Genomic DNA, 16769 nt, shown 5'->3' with positions numbered 1-16769 from the left:
CCTGCAGACGTTGATTTGTAGTTGTAACATTTTGTTGCTTATTTTTCAGCGTTCCATAATTGGCTATAAATCAAAAATGGTCATGAGATCCATACCAGAGCTGCTGAACGATTCCTCGAGCCACACCTCGATTGCCGTCCAGAGGCACCAGAAAGAAGGCTCGCCCCTGCCATCTTCATCGTCTGATTCAGACGAAGACATTGATGAACTGCCTTTTATTCCAATGCCTCTCAACATGGACTTCTCTGGATCACGAATGTCACTGAATGACATTCAGACCAATGAGCAGGAATCAGGAAAGGAGAATGAAACAAGTCTATCTTCCCAAAGTCTGGAGGCCATGGAGTTTGACTCTCAGGAGCAGGAAAGAGTAAGAGGCGAGGCCAGGGGGAAAGGCCGTCTTCGAAAACGATCATCGGAAGACAACGACAGGGGTTTCTCAGAGGAATCACCTCTGAGTGAACTGATCCAAAAGTCAGAACAATCCAGAAAACCCCTTAGAAGAGGATCAAGCATGGAGTCTGACAAGGTGGAAGGAGGCCGGAAAAGAGGGGAACTACGGCGTGGTGGTTCGGCTGACAGTGCTTTGCTGCTTCGGATTACACCCGAGGAAGGAGCGGGAGAAGAAAACCCCGAGGAAGGACGGAGAGTCCTAAAGAAAGCTGTCTCCATGGAACTACCGAGGAGGAGCACCAGCCCTGGAACCGCAAAGATGAGTCAGGAAGACTATGCTCTGAAACTGGAGCTAATGAGGCAGCGACTGCTTCGTGGTGGTTCTGTAGACAACAAGATGAGTGGCCTGAGAGGACCTCTTTTAGAAACATTAGGGATGGGAGACGAAAAGCGAGCAATACCTTCAGATCGCTACTCTCGCACTGCTCGTCTGGGCCCACCTCCCCTTACCAGAGCTGCATCCAGTGACTTTCCAAGGGACGAGGTGCCTAAACCTAAAGTTCTACGTAAAAGCACTTCTTTCAGTCAAGGGGATTCAGAACCTATAGCTTTACATCGACGATCAGGAGCACCTTTGGAGATTCCTGTCGCACAAGTAGAAGAAAGGCGGCTTAAAGAAGCAATTTCCATGTCGGCTCTAACGGAGCAAACCAAGCTAGACTCCCGTCCAGAGACTCCCAGGGAATCTTCCCCAAAACCACCGACTCCAGAGCCAGTTGTGCAAGAAAATCAATCCAAAACAGAGAGTCAGGATTCATTGATGGAGAAAGATGTTCGAACAGATGAGACTGTGAGTGAAAAGATGGATGGACTGACTGCAGACAGTAATTTTGATGAAAGATCTAGCACAAGTGGATTCTCAGAGAAGGACATGAGTATTTCAGAGGAACCATTGACTGAAGGAGATAACATGGGCCAGAGTATTCACACACCTTCTGACATGGCCCAAAGCTCTTTAGCAGAAGAGAAAATGCAAGAGGAGAAAGAGAGCGAAAAGGTGTACAAAGAAAAACGAGACTTGGTAAAAAAAGATGACGAAAGAGTTGACTATGCAGTTGAGTCAAAAGCTAAAGAAAATGCAGACGAGAAGACAAGTACTCCAATAACATCTTCTGAGATGATCATAAGCACAAGTTCGGTTATGGTGAAACCAACACAAGAACCTTACCAGCCCCCAGCCGCTGTTGCTTCAACATATATAACACCCTCACCTCCTACCCGAGTTGTTCTTCCAGATGGAAGAGTGTCAGCTTATGCCAGCATAATGCAGACCATCATGGTGCCTTCCCTTCAGCCTCTGAATGAGGCGCCCCTTTCCCCTTCCACTCCAGTTGTTCCAACCAATACTGGCACATCATCTGACTTACTCATTTCACCTAAGCCAATCATGTCAACCACCGAGCACCCTGCAGTCTACTCTAGAGTCGCATCGCCGGAAATGATCACAAAAGAACCCAGTCCGCCGAAGACCTATTCACAAACGTCACCCCAGCAAGACGTCTCAGCCGGCCCTGACTTAGAAGATATGACCTCTGAAGAGGTTTTTGAGGCCCGCTTCAAAAAACGTGAGTCTTCCCTCACAAGGAGTCTGAAGTTTCTCTCGAGATCAAAGAATGAAGACAGTACACCGGCCATCCAGGCAACATCAGACACATCTGAAGAAATATACAGACCTGGGCCGATTGGCGCTCCCTTACAGTTAGCCTCAAGAAGGCTTGAGGAAAAGTCCAAGTCAGTCCAAGATCTTCGTGAAGCTCAAAAGGATCAAGGGTTCATGAGGAGACTCTCTATGCGCTTGAAGAGAACTCCATCGACAGAGCGCACAGATGAAGTACCGAAAGACGACGACTCAGCAAGTTTAAGACAAAGGCTGTCTTGGAGTCTTGGCAGACGAGGTTCTCAGGAAAGGAAAGAGGTAGAGATGACCAGGATGGATGGAGAAGGGGATAAGCCAGTGGATGAAAAGGAGCTGAAGAAACCTAATGAATCACCAGTGTTGGCGATGCGCAGAAAGATTGAATCAACCGTGGCAGGGATCTCCACAAGAATTCGAAGTTACTCAGAAGAGAGACGAGCCTCAGAAGACAAGGAAACAAAACGAGCACCAATTCTTTCTATGCTTCGTAGATCGACATCAGAGAGTCGAGCGATGAAACCTATCATTGTTCCTCAGAACCAACTGGCGTCTCAGGTCACTAATGGCGCCTCATCCGAGTCTCTTGACTCGATGTCCAGCCTAAAGTCAGACACATCCAAGGGTATGGCGTCTTGATGTATTTATTACATTGAAAAAAGTCAATCACCGCTAATGTTTGTTCTTTTATTTTTGTATTATAGGTATTGAAGTTGAGCGGAGATCCAGATGGGATCGATGGGGCTTGACAAGAGGCAAACGAGACAAAACAATATCACAGCCTGACTTACCAACAGCCATCTCCCGAGACAACAGTTCCTTACGTTCACGGCAGTACTCCAAATTAGCTTCAGGTAAAATGATGCTGCTGTGTCCTCAAATCAAAACGTTCCTCTCCTCAAAGTTTAATGGCTTTTTTTTCTCCTAGGTTGGTCTTTATTGTGTCTGAATAGACTGAACCACAACGGTTACTGCTAGCATGTTACATCATATTCAAGGTTATATTTAAAAGTGATCTATTATGCTTCCTTGAACAGGTTTATGGGCTATACAAAACAAGTTCATTACATTTTTTACACAAAACAATTTTTAGACACAGAGATTTTAGCTGTTTTTGGGCATCTTGTCGCTTTAAATCCTAATAATCTGCTGCTGGCCACGCCTCCCCCCTCATTGTTTACACTTGTTCTTAAAAACAGGTGCGCAATTATACAAATGTACATCTTTGAAAAGCAGAAGTGGAGTCGTCTGCACAACCAACAAGAATGCAGCAGGTGTTTTCTGGATGGTAAATAATCAGCAAAACATTTGTTTTTCCAGCAGCCATTGTACAGCGCATACAGTGGTGAAACCAGCAGACCAAATTTGCTGGAGCTTTTCTTCGGTTGCTAGGTGACAGGGGGAGCTTGGCTGGGGTTGCTTGGTAACAGCGCTGATTTCATTGAATATAATTCAATGAAATTGATTTACATTTCATTTCATTTCAGTGTGTAGAAAATTGCTCATTTTCTACACACTGAAAGGCTGTTAACTTATTGCCAAGAAGCAGCAAATGTACTTCATAAAGTACTTTTGCTGGTTTTTGAAGTAGTTGAGATTCAAATGGATGTATAAAAACTATAGGTCCTCTTTAATGGCGGTTTCCTTCATTCTGGGCCAGATTTTCCTCCTGTTTTCCATATCAAGCTCAGAGATCATGTCCTCCTGGAGGGTGACCCAGTAACCCTGAGCTGTCTGCCAGCTGGAAGCCCCCATCCACACATCGCCTGGGTAAAAGGTAAGGCTACAAATATACACTGAAATGTTTTGATATATTTATGATATATTTGACATTTTCCTCCTCAGACAAGAAGCCTTTAGAAATCGATGCTAGAATGAACATGATTTCCTGCCCTGATGGCCGACAGCTGCTGATGATCATGCAAACCACCAAAAAAGATGCTGGGGTGTACGAGTGTGTTGCTACGAACCCCCTGGCCGCCGTGTCCAGCTCTTGCACTATATCCCTCGCTCGTAAGAAATACTAAACATTCTAGTTGGAATACCATTGTTTGATATCATAAGAATATATGTGTATATGACACATTGGATGTCTTACAGGCCTGCCTAATCGTCCTGGGACCCCAGAGATTCCTCAGAAATATAACAACACAGCGTTAGTGGTGTGGCGTCCCTCGGACAATATGGCCCCCTGCACCTACTCTCTGGAGAGGAGAGCAGAAGGTTCCTGACCCACATCATTTTAACTTTTATGAAGTTTATTCAGTCTAGAAAGAACAAATACAGTCAACATGACTGTTAGCCTGGAACAATATATGGAAAAAATACTGGAGATTTAAATGACTTCTTGTCCAACTTCTGGTAGCCGCTAGCTGTACTGAAGTGCTACATGTATGTTGTTATAGTGTCATTCACTATAGCAGTGCCACTATAGCATGGTTTATTATTATGAAATAATAAACCATGTCAAACTGGTACTTTTCTAAGTTTAGAGATTGTATGTAGTGGTGGGTGCTGCTAAGTAATAAGCTAGCTGTGCTAACGCTAAAGTAGAACCCATAAACATTAGTTTTGCTAATGCTAATGCGCTTTAACAACATGGTATTTAGTGGAAGCTACTGCTAAAGTGCTAAAATCAACCATAGATGTCAAACTTTATTCCCCTGAAAGTTTACAAAATAGGTAATAAGTTATTGCTTTGGAGTTTATCTGGAAAATAACATTTCAGGGAAGCTAAGTACACCAAATGTTTACAAAGTTGACAAAAATGCTAGTGTGCTAAACACTATTAGCACATTATTAGCAGATTAGCACCACTGCATGTCTGTTTGCCTTTTCCAGATTTTTCAAGAAATATTTTTGCCAGATATTCTCAACAACCTAACTGAATAATTAATCCAAAAGTTTTTCAAGTTTAAATGCAAAGAAAAATCAACCAGTTATATATATATATAGTTATATATATATATATATATATATATAGTTATATATAGTTATATAGTTATATTGATACATACAACTCCATCTTCATTCAATATGGTACCAAAATATATGTGTGGAGTATTTTAAAGTTATTTAAATGGTCCCTTGCCTCCTTGTTCAGGTGAAAGCAACTGGCTGATAGTTGCAACCGGAGTGGCAGATTGTTACTACAATGTGACTGACCTGCCAGCAGGGGGCGCCTTCAGGTTCAGAGTGGCTTGTGTCAACAAAGCCGGTCAGGGCCCCTACAGCAACCTGTCAGAAGTTGTGACTCTGGATCCCACTGGTACGTTACCTTATCGGTGTCTCTTATTACCCTGATTTATGGAAATGTTTTTACTTTTACAGGGTTGAATGTGTTTCTTTGCAAAGCCACACCCTCCATTGTAACTTGTCTTCATTAGAACCAGCCAAGTCCAGTTCTTCTGTGGTGGTGAAGACCGTTCCTGCCACAAGTCCGACACCCCCTGTGGTCATGATGTCGTCCATGAAAGTGCCTCCCATTAAACCAGCTCCCAGTAAATCCACTGCTGTGACCACAGTCCCATCTCCTGCATCTTCGGTGGCTAAATCTCCCTCTCCTGTAGCCATGAAGCCAGCTGTTGGCCATCCTGCAGGAACTGAACCCGCCTCAGCTGACCAGGCGCCAGTCACACCTCCGAAAGCCAAGACCTCCATCAGCATCAGCGTCAGCAAACCTCAGGCCAAGCTGATGCCTCCCCCTGTTGTTCCACCCAAACCCCAGAGTCCTGTTCTCCCCTCAACGACCAACAAGCCACCTTCTCCGGTACCAACGTCTGCTCCTCCGATCGGGAAGCCGATTTCCTCCGTGCCAATGTATGTTCCCACAGCAACAGCTCGTTCTACGCCTCCTTCTCAAGTTGCTCCCACCCCGGCGACAACGGCGCCCTCCGCCACTCCGCTCGCGCTTTCCCCTCCCGTCGTGATAGTGCAGAGCCTGACGCCGGTTCTGCAGGGAGGGGACAGTCGCGGTACTCCAAGTGGACGGATCACCCCGTCTGGACGCCTCACACCGTCTGGACGCAGGACGCCGCTGGCCAAGGCAGGCGAGGGATCCTTACGCCAGGGCGTCCCGCAGAAACCTTACACCTTCATGGACGAGAAAGCAAGGTGAGGTAGCCAACATTATCAAGCACTTTTGGATCCTTCTTGTTTATTCTAGGAGTGGGAATCGTTTACCAACTCACAATTCAATCTAAAATTGATGTTTGCACTGCAAAAACGAAAAAGTATTTTTGGTCCAGTTTCTAGTGGAAATATCTTAATACATTTAAACAAGATAAAACTAATTTACAAGTAACTTTTCAGTAAGATTTAGAGACTTGTTTTTCAATATAATTCCTTAATATTGATAAAAAATGTACAGATTATTTCACTTGTGACGTTTTCCCATGTTAAAGTGCAATGAGTTGCTTGAAGGATGTTCAAGAGACCACTTTCCAGTCATGTAATAATAATTAATAATAATAATAATACTCTCTCAAAGTTCTAATGAACATTTATCACTGGAACTGGAAGAAACATAAAACTAACAATGACAGACTTTGAATATAAATTCAAAATTTCAACAATTCGATATGAATTCATTCTCCATTAAAAAATTTTAAGGTTCTTTTTAAAATTGATCTGATCAGTGATCAATGTAATTTCATAAGGTAACATATTCCAAACAGATTAATAATAATGTCTAGTGGAGACCAAAACACCAGACTGGAGACTTTTATCATCCAGTTTTTAATACAAAGAAATGATAAATAATGCAAATTGAGTTTGTTTTCATTTTCCCTGCTGTTGATTGATTTATTGCTTATTGCATCATGTCTATCCACCAAACGAAACTATTAAAATCCCCTTTTGCACCATCGTACCTCCCCGCTGTGAACGCGTGCCGATGCTTCCTTCCCCCTCAGAGGCCGGTTCGGTGTGATCCGGGAGTGTCGAGAGAACGCCACAGGAAACCTCTTCATGGCGAAGATCGTTCCCTACGAGGCGGACACCAAGCAGGCGGTGCTGCAGGAGTACGACATCCTCAAGTCCCTCCACCACGACCGGATCATGGCGCTGCACGAGGCCTACGTCACGCCGCGCTACCTGGTGCTCATCTCTGAGTACTGCAGCGGGAGGGAGTTGCTCTACAGCCTCATAGAAAGGTCCAGAACCCAATCCTGATCCAGCCTGATGCTTCCTAAAACGCAGGGGTTAAACTCGAGGCCCACAGGCCGAATCGGGCCCATCACAACTATTTATGTGGCCCTGGAGTCTCTAGAGCGGGGTGTCAAAACTCTCTATCACATGGGCCACAAAAAAAAAAGAACAAAAACTAAAATCAAGACAAATAAAGTAGCAAAATGCTTTTGTTTTTTGTAGGAAAGGGAGGTTGTTCATTATAGATCATAAACATAAATAAGATTTTTCAGGTTTGCTATATTTAAAAATATGCAACTTGTTTTCAAATTCTTTTGGCCGTTATATAACAAATTTATTCTCATTTATAAGAACAGAATTTAGCGAAACTTTCTTTTAAAACACTTGGTATATTTAGCCAAATTCAGTAAATTAAATGAACGTGAATTTTGGTGCATAAGGTAAGTAAAAATCTCTGATAAATGTGGCTCTAATTATCATAAAAGATTAGTTATTTTGTTGTACCTAACTTTTTCCATTATAAGAAAATGATGTTGGTAATAATTTCATCCTGACTTAAAAATAAAAATCAGTTTGGAGAAGCCAAATTTCTATCATTCTCAAACTGGTTTTGGGGGCCACACAAACTCAGTCCCAGGGCCACAAATGGCCCTCAGGCCACATTTTGGACTCCCCTGCTTCAGAGGATTGTAAAATCAAATCAGTTTCTTGCATTGTGTCAAATTACACAATGAAAATATGTTAAATAATTAAATTTAAGAAATACTGATCATATGTGGAGAAAGCTATAAGATTTATCAAAACATTTGGTCATAACCCTGCAGGATATTTAATATGTAAAGTATAAAAGTGAGTTTGACACCACGGATCGTTCTCTGGTTCCTTCCAGGTTCCGTTACTCTGAGGATGACGTGGTGACGTACATCGTCCAGATGCTGCAGGGTCTGGACTACCTTCACGCGCGCCGCATTCTGCACCTGGACATCAAGCCAGAGAACATCGTCGTGACGCACATGAACCTCATCAAGATCATCGACTTTGGCAGCGCTCAGACGTACAACCCTCTGTTCCTCAAGCAGTTCAGCCCTCCGATCGGAACGCTGGACTACATGTGTAAGAGGAACATTTACTCTTTCTCTGCAGGACACTGGAGATTACCTTGAGCTACTATTTTCAGACTGGCTTTAGATTCTAAAAGAAAGAGATTTTTTTACTTTGAATCATTTGTTGGTCTTTCCATGTTCAGGTTTTACACTTTCTCAACTAGAAAGAAACAAAAAAAAAAGAGTTTAATTAGGGATGCAAATTATTGATTGAGTTATTCCAAAGTTGATGAATCTTGTGCTTTATGTCTTCCGTTTTCCAAATTAGTAAAACAAAATGCATAAAGTGCATTTTGTATCAAACTGTTTGGACCGCTTCTCTTTCCTGTTCTAGAATTGGCCGCCATCTTTATTTCTGTATCAATTGATTCAGCTTAAGATGGCCAACAGTGCCCTCTACTGGATGCTGGCCAAACTACAAGACCAAAAGAAAGTCTAAGAGGATGTTATTAGTTAATCGATTTAAACTAGTTTTAATAATAAAACATTAATTATAAATCATGATTAAGATTTTTGAAAGACCTTCCGAAAACCATTAAGACAATAAAATAAACTTTTAAAACTATCTCTTGGAAGAAAAGTATGAATAAAGAAGAGGTGGTTTGTGAAATATTAAAAATAATAAAACAAAGCTGGTCTATGACCAGACTGCAAATCACAGATGAACTTCCTTACAGTCTGTAGCTGTTTTATGAAACAGTGTTTTTCAAAGAGGGGGCCGGGTGGCCACCAGGGGGCGCAAATTGGACCTCAGCTTTTTGAAAAAGCTGGTAATAAGGTAATAATTATTGAATAGTGAATAAAAATGAGAAAAAAACATTCTAAACAGGTGCAATCAACTTACAGTACAATTACTAAGAATAAACAGTTTGTTTCATTGTAGTTTATTTCGGTTTATTTCTATTTCTTCTCCCTCAGCGCCGGAGATGTTGAAGGGAGACGTTGTGGGTCCTCCGGCTGACATCTGGAGCGTGGGTGTGTTGACTTTCATCATGTAAGTAATAATTTCACAGCTTCCTCCTGACAAACCGTGTTTACATTGAAGTGCATTCCTCACATGCAAAGCAGAATCCTGATTTTGATTTCCAGCCTGGTGAATGCTGCAGTAGTGAACAGACTCAGACTCTGTTCACACAGCAGGTCGTGATACTCAGTGGGTTCATCTTGGTTTTCCAGGTTGAGCGGCAGGTTGCCTTTCATGGAAAATGATCCTCAGGAGACTGAAGCCAAGATCCTGGCCGCCAAGTTTGACCTCTCCAAACTCTACCAGAATGTGTCCCAAAGTGCCTCCTTGTTCCTGAAGAAGATCCTCTGTAGCTACCCCTGGTAAGAGGAACGCTGCATTAGCTAGTTTCAGAAAGCTAACCCAGTGAATTTTTACACGTTGTTTCCTCACCAGGGCCCGTCCGTCCATCAAGGACTGCTTCAGTAACTCCTGGCTTCAAGATGCCTACCTGATGCGGCTCCGCAGGCAGACGCTCACCTTTACAACCACGCGTCTCAAGGAGTTCCTGGCCGACCAGCAGCGGCGGCGGCAGGAAGTCGCCACCAAGCACAAGGTGCTGCTGCGGTCCTACTCCAGTTCGCCACAAACGCCCACCAGCCCCAGCGCGCCGACTGTGCCCGTGTCAGCCTCCACACCTGTGACTCAGTGAAAACAGGCTTCCAGACATCAGCTGGCAGGACGCGGCGTGCCGCACACCACTTCCTGGTTCCCAACAGGAAGCTGAGAAACTTCCTTCACCGCTAAGGGAACTCTGGGTAAACCTGAAGGAAGCGGTATGAACATCGTCATACAGAAGAGGAGGACGCTGTCTTCAAACTATACCTCAAAGTTTGCAACTTTTACATTCGTTTTGAATTGAATCCTTCTTTTCGTACCTCTAAGTTTACGACGATGAGAGAATCACGTTGCAGGAGCCTGAAGCGGAAGGCTTCACGCTGTAATTAGTCAGTGTAAATAAAACGCTCTCCTCCAAACTGAGGAACACATATCGTTCAACAAAATCCTTATTTAGATTAGGGCTGGGCAATATGGCTGAAAAACATATCACAATATAGGCGTTTCATATCAGTCAATATTGATAACTATTGATTAGTTTTTTTGTTTTGAATACTGCCAAACTGGTGGCGTGACCGTTCTGGTTTACCCAGTTTCCTCTCTGCTCCGTTCTTTAGTTTCAGGCACTTATTGGACACGATGGGGGAACTTCAACCTGCTGCTGGCTTCGTTACCCAGCAGGCTGTTGCGAGGTAACTAGAGAGAGCTGATGAGTTGGTTGATTCCACCAGCTTTGTTAAGCTAGTCTGGAGAGGTTGAACAGCTAAAGTCTTTCCTCTGCCTACATCCCCCAGAATGCCGTGCGGTTCTGGATCGGACTTCAGTGAAATTACTGAACATTCTATCTATTGATATTGATCACATGTCTATTGCAATATATATTGTTATTTATTTATTGTCCAGCCCTATAGAAAGGAACACAGTTTATGTTGCTTCTGTTTCCCAGATCAACAGTGGTTAACGCTGTTCTCGAACGCCTCAGCTGTGCTACGCATGCGCCGATATCGCCGTAGCAGCTCAGTGAAGGTCAGGAATGTAGCATTTCAAGAATGAACGACTTCCTGTTTTGATTGTTTTGTTTCATGTCTTCAGTTCAGAAGTCACATCAATGGCTTCCATACAAGGGCTACAAGGAAAGAATCTGAACATCTGCTCATCATACACAGGAAAAAAGCGACGACTGAGTCACTTTTTTAAATGTTGTGATACAGTTACTATCTTTACTCTTCCATATAAAACTAATTTTCTTCTAGCAGGGATGTTAACAGCAGAAGTGTTTCTCTAACGGCAGGTACGGAGGACAGCAACCTTTAGCATACAACTAAAAATGACAGCACCTTTCTACACAAATATTAGCATATTAATTTTCAGTCTCAGTCATATCTAGTTAGTGAATCCTAAGGTCTTAAACAACATTATGAACTAATTTAGTATTCAGAACAGTAAATAACTGCCTGAAGTTCTCATATTGCAAAAAACGGTTTCTAAACTGCTACTTTTCTAACTTCCTGTCGCACCCAGCCATGCTGCAGTACTAATACTTGGAACATAATAAGCTAATACTTAGAAAACAAACAGACCTGAAAGTTTTTGGTTTCTTTGAAGCAAAGTCTCATAGGAGTTTTTAAATGCTAGTTTTTTAGCTTTCTGTAGCAGCTAGCTACACTACAGTTACAACATGATAGTTAAATTCAGTCAAACTTTGAAAATAAATTCTGGCTTTTCTATTTTTACAAGTTAAAATGTATTAAAGAGATCATCAGTAATGAGGCTAGGCTAGCAGTGGTGCAATGCTAAACTCAGTCACCTACTTTTCAAACTTCCTGAAGTCAGTAGCTGTGCTGTTGTGCTAACATCAGATTGAAGAGTCAAGAAGAAAGTCAGTTTGTTATATTATTCCCTTAATGTGTCACACCAATTAGAATTTTGCTAGCATTATTTCCCATGAAACAAAAACATTTTCTTCCTTCACAGTTTTCTGCTGTTCAGTAGCTAACCCCTTAGCTACTGAACAGCAGTAGCTAAGGGGTTAGCTAGCTGTTTCCAGTTTTAAATCCTACAGCCTTACAAAGAAAACTAGCCACCCAAAGACTTCCAGTCAGATAAGTGTGACGTATTTAATCCAGAGGTAATTGCACTTTTTTTTTACAAGCTAAATATAGTTTTCACTATACATTTTGCTCAAACAGGCTCCAGCTCACTGTTAATTTGAGCAGGACTAAAGAAATACCATAAATGAATAACTGGATTAGAGTTATTGCAGAGAGTTCAAGAATTTAATCTGAATTACTTTATAAACCTCTAAATACCCCCAAAGAGCAGCAGCTAGCATGTAAAGGTTACAGAAATTCTTGTTTTAGCTAATGCTGTTTTTGTCATTTTCTTTTTGTACAATATTGTTTCTTAAAGGCACAAGTCTTTTGGCATTGTTAATTATTTACAACATACTGTAAACTGAATGTCAGAATCAGACACTCAAACATTTCAGCACATTAACAGCTTCAGATTCTTGTCATTTTTTCATAGATAAACGGTTCAGCTGGTTTAGTTTTATGTACAGTGAACCCTGCCTAGGTTCAGGTTTGTGGGAAAATGTGATCATTTACATTTTTTTTTCCATAAATGCACCTTGAGAAGCTATTGGCTGGTGTTTACAAAGCAGCCAATCTGGAAGTGCCATTTTCTTTCCTTGGCACTGATTGGCTGTAACCCCAAGACAGGAACTAAGGAAGACTGTGAATGTTAGCTTGTTCCCACTTTGGGTATTGATTAATATTAAGGTATGTTTTGTGTTTGAACTATTAAAGTTGGCAGTTTTTTTAAGTTATTGCAGATTTTAGCTGTTGGCTGTGGTCACTAGCCTCCACAGGGTTCACTGTATCTTTCCTTTCTATCTGGTCACGTTTGATTTTAAAAGCAGCAGATATAACATTTTTATATGGAAGCACATTTTAAAGTAACTTAAGAAAAATAAGAAGTCATTTCAAGAAGTCACCAGTTATATATTTATATGTTTACATCTGACAATGCTGCTGATTTTTCTGTGAAATTCTTTCACAGGTTTATTTATTCTGTTTGGTTTGGCCGACTGATTCTTCCCCTCTTCTATGTTTGCATTGCAGTCATTTTTCTATGCAGAAAACTTCAACCTGAATGAAAACATGGGCATGCAAGTGCAGAACAAAGTGTTGTGCAGAATGAGAACCCAATTCCTCAATGACGAAATGAAGTGACAGGGTTTCGGCACGTTTTGTAGAATAATCAGAAGATATTTTGTTGCAGTGCCTCGTGATGAAGTGTAGACCTAGAGGGTAAAAATAATGTAGTTTAAAGGATGACTTGTTTATTTTTAATGTGAGCGCTTTGTGTGTGCGTGTGTGTGTTTTGGCTAAAATTGTTCACTTCTTGAGCGACTGTGTTTGTCACTACGGCTTCAGCTTTTTATTTGTGAAATCTTCTGAGTCTGGCATGGAAATGGCATGACAGGTGTTACAGTTATGAAAAATAAAGGAAACATAATTAAATAAGAATTTGTGGTGGCATTTTGTTTGGGTAAATGCTATGCGAGGCGCTGCGCACTACATGACACGATGAAATGATCAGAGCTTCTTCTCAAATTGATCTGAAAGATCCACATTTCAACATAAACACCAGGATACTAAAAACTCACAGCTAAAACAAACATAGTCATATCAGGGAGGAGCTTCAATGTGCAGCATTTTTTAATCTACACTCATACAATGGTGTATTAGGGCTGTTGTAGATAGAAAAAAGCAAAAATTTTGTGACAAAAAACTCAATAATTTGGAGATCAATCTTAAAGGTCTTCTGGGAAAAACATGAAAGTTTATTAGTTTAAAAGCCTGAAATTTTTGACTTGTGAAAGTCAGAAAATTTCAAAAAGTAAAACATTTTTTGACCTGAAATGTGTGTTTTCTCAAGAAAATTTGTGACTAATCAGAAATTTTCTAGCAAAAACTTGAACATTTCAAAAGTTTCAAGTGTGCCAGAACAAACTAAGAAAGTAATAGATTAATCTCAGAAATGTCTATTGTTCATTCTTGCATATTTTTGACTTTTGAAACTCAGAAATTTTCTAGAAAAATACTAATGTAAAAAAAAATCTGTTTTATTTCTGACAATTTTTACACTTTTGAAACTCAGAAATGTCCACGTTTTTCTGGAACATTTCTGAGATTAATCTTAACATTTAAAATGTCTGAGTTTCAAAAGTCTAAAATTTTTAAGTCTTGGAATTCAGTGGAACATTTTAGACTTTTAAAAATTCCAGATTTTTTTCTAGAGAATTCGAGATTAAACTTGAAATTTCTATTTGTAATTACATTTTTATTTTCCCCATCTCAAAATGTCAGTTTCTTTCTCATAAATGTTCAACTTGAGTAGCTTTAGTAGCTTTCTTGAAAATTTCTGAGATTGATCTACATTCTTTTTTCTTGTAAATGTTTCACTTTTGTAGCTCAGGAATTTCCTAGTTTCTCTAGAACATTTCTGAGATTAATCTCACACTTTATAAATTTAGTGGCAGAAATGTCCTCTGTTTCCTTGTCCGCAGTGGCCCCAACAAGCTTTAATTTGCATCTCTCCGTTTGAAACATGAATGAAACGTTAACTGAAAAAACACAAACTGTAAAGCAGGATTTAGTCACCAGATGGCGCTGTGGTTCAGCCGACAGCTGAATACCAAACATGGCCGCCGTCCTGCGGTGATTAGCCAAAACCCATTTTAGCAAAACATCTCAACATATTTAACATTAACGCGATAAGACACTGTGCTTTCCGTGTTTTATGGTGAACTCGTTCAGATTAAAACAATGTCCGGAGGCAGAAAGTGAGTCATGGAGCCGCTTGGAGGTCCAGTTCGGCTAAAATAGCCCGTTACGGTGCGAGGCGGAAATGCTGTTAGCTCATTATCGGTCACTGAGAGCGTCAGGCGGAACGTGTGAGGTTCGTGGCAGCAGAACTTCGCTTCTTGCTTTTCTGCTACCTACTTAAAGTCCGTGTGGAGATGATTTAGAGACACATGGAAAATAAGCCGCGTTTGTCGGTGAGCGGCCAATAATAATGGAACATATGTCAGCTGAAAGGCATCTGAAACCTTCTTCCCTCTTTCATATATAAAGACCTTAGACGGGATCAATAACATCCAGATACAGAAACTAATGCCTGATCTAGTAAAGCCATGTTTCAGTTCTTAGTGCCATTAACTGGAGGAAGTGCGGACTCGGATCGGGTTTCCAGGCTATTTTAGCTGCAGGCAGCAGGACACACTTCAGACTTTGGTCCAAACAAAAAGATTAAAAACTTTTACCTGCTCAATAATAAACAAAGAAGTTACACATTTAGTAAGAATAGGGGTGCAAAGGTTAAAAAGGATTTTGCACATTTGCCGTATTAAAAGAAATGCATCTCGTTTGCAACATTTTTATTTTGGGGGGGGAGGAGGAACATATAAAAACTGGATTTTTGTCACTTATTTGATCAGTTTTGGAGTGAAGCTGAAAGCCCGGTGACAGATTCCAGCTAACATCCTGAGAGGTTCGGTCTGGTTTATGACATATTAAAAATGATTTTACTGTTTCAAATCAAATCAAATTTTATTTGTATAGCACATTTCAGCAGCAAGGCATTTCAAAGTGCTTTACACCGTTTGTCCCTTTAATACGTCATTTTGTTTCTGAGATGTTATCTGATGATGTCACCACGCCCCCAACGTAGAAAACGCTTTGAAAAAGAAAAAAATAGCAAGAGAAGGAAGTGGACCACAAACACGGAAGTCGCATTTCGCTCTTGCGGATGTGACGTCAGACTGACGGCATATTTGAAGGCGTACTTCAAATATGGCGCAGTTTGTTTTAAAACTGATGCTGCTTTCTGTAGTGGTCTGGTATTAATCCATTCTGGATCCCGGATTTAAAATGATCTCTTCTGATCTCCAAGACGTCCATCCTGAATAACTCAAAGCTTTTGAAGACTGTAATTGTGTCGGTGTTGACCCGGCCTGCTAGCTTGGCGCTGGCTGAGATGGGCCAGTGTGGGCCAGGAAGCCGCGGCGCCTTGTCTGAAATTGCTGTGTTCGTTTTCCGGTAAGTTATTTCTGAGACCTTATAGGAAGTTTGTTTTTCCCTTATTAGTTATTAAATTCATTTTCTGTGTGTTTCAACAGAGCAGCAGAAGAGGACCAATCAACCAACAATGGCGTTTCTTTGGCGGGTTGTTTGGCTGCTGGCTTCTCTGAAGTATGTGAGGGGATAAAATGGCGCCTGGAATTAGCAGCAGATCGATAACGGATACCGAGGTCCATCTTTAATCAAGCTGAGGATCGCTTCAAGCTGCCTGAGGATCCGCCCGACTCAGCGAAGGTAGGTTAGGTCAAGCAACTGTTCAATTGCGGGTCCAGAAGACATCTCAGGGTAGGGTCTGATGCTGAGCTAACGCTGATGCTAGTGCTGTTGAAGGCTTAAGCTGTTCTGGCTTGATTTGATTCTCTGCTGAGAGTCCAAGAGTTGAGAAGGATTCTGCTGTTGAAAATCCTTCTGCCTTTGGGTTTTTTAGTGCTGTAGTTGCTGCGGTTGTTTGACATGGTCAAGTAAAGGTGTAACTAGCATGTTGGAATGTGAAGTTCATGGTTGAAAGCCAGTTGTGATGTGAAAGAAAGATGGCTGCCAAGAATTTGTCAAATACAGTTTAGAGGTTGTAGGAAGTGATTCAGTTTAGGCTTAAATATCACTATAATAAATCTTGATAACATAATTACATATTATTAGTGTTAACTGAATATATTATATACATTATGTGTATATATTATACACAACATATATGTTAACATGATGGATGACCTCAGTGACAAATG

The 16769-nt window shown here is 41.2% G+C and overlaps 1 protein-coding gene across 3 annotated transcripts in view; it reads left to right on the top strand.

Annotated features, from left to right (window-relative positions):
• The window catches only part of spegb (striated muscle enriched protein kinase b), a 37209-nt gene extending 23787 nt beyond the window's left edge, over positions 1 to 13422 (top strand). For 2 of the 3 annotated variants that reach the window (XM_055052775.1, XM_055052774.1), the window contains exons 30-41: positions 50 to 2711; positions 2791 to 2940; positions 3747 to 3863; positions 3932 to 4099; positions 4187 to 4309; positions 5190 to 5354; positions 5473 to 6199; positions 7000 to 7239; positions 8124 to 8347; positions 9256 to 9331; positions 9514 to 9663; positions 9737 to 13422. In XM_055052775.1, the coding sequence (XP_054908750.1) occupies positions 50 to 2711; positions 2791 to 2940; positions 3747 to 3863; positions 3932 to 4099; positions 4187 to 4309; positions 5190 to 5354; positions 5473 to 6199; positions 7000 to 7239; positions 8124 to 8347; positions 9256 to 9331; positions 9514 to 9663; positions 9737 to 9992 (5058 nt within the window). In that variant the 3' untranslated portion in view covers positions 9993 to 13422. The remainder of the gene's footprint in view (positions 1 to 49; positions 2712 to 2790; positions 2941 to 3746; positions 3864 to 3931; positions 4100 to 4186; positions 4310 to 5189; positions 5355 to 5472; positions 6200 to 6999; positions 7240 to 8123; positions 8348 to 9255; positions 9332 to 9513; positions 9664 to 9736) is intronic. The other variant, XM_055052776.1, reaches the window with a different exon arrangement.
• Positions 13423 to 16769: the final 3347 nt, after the last annotated feature.

Source organism: Poeciliopsis prolifica, unplaced genomic scaffold, assembly GCF_027474105.1.
Source record: "Poeciliopsis prolifica strain line A6 unplaced genomic scaffold, Auburn_PproV2 SCAFFOLD036, whole genome shotgun sequence".
NCBI lineage: Eukaryota > Metazoa > Chordata > Actinopteri > Cyprinodontiformes > Poeciliidae > Poeciliopsis > Poeciliopsis prolifica.
Note: the sequence above shows the minus strand (reverse complement) of the source record. Positions and strands in the feature narration are given on the sequence as shown.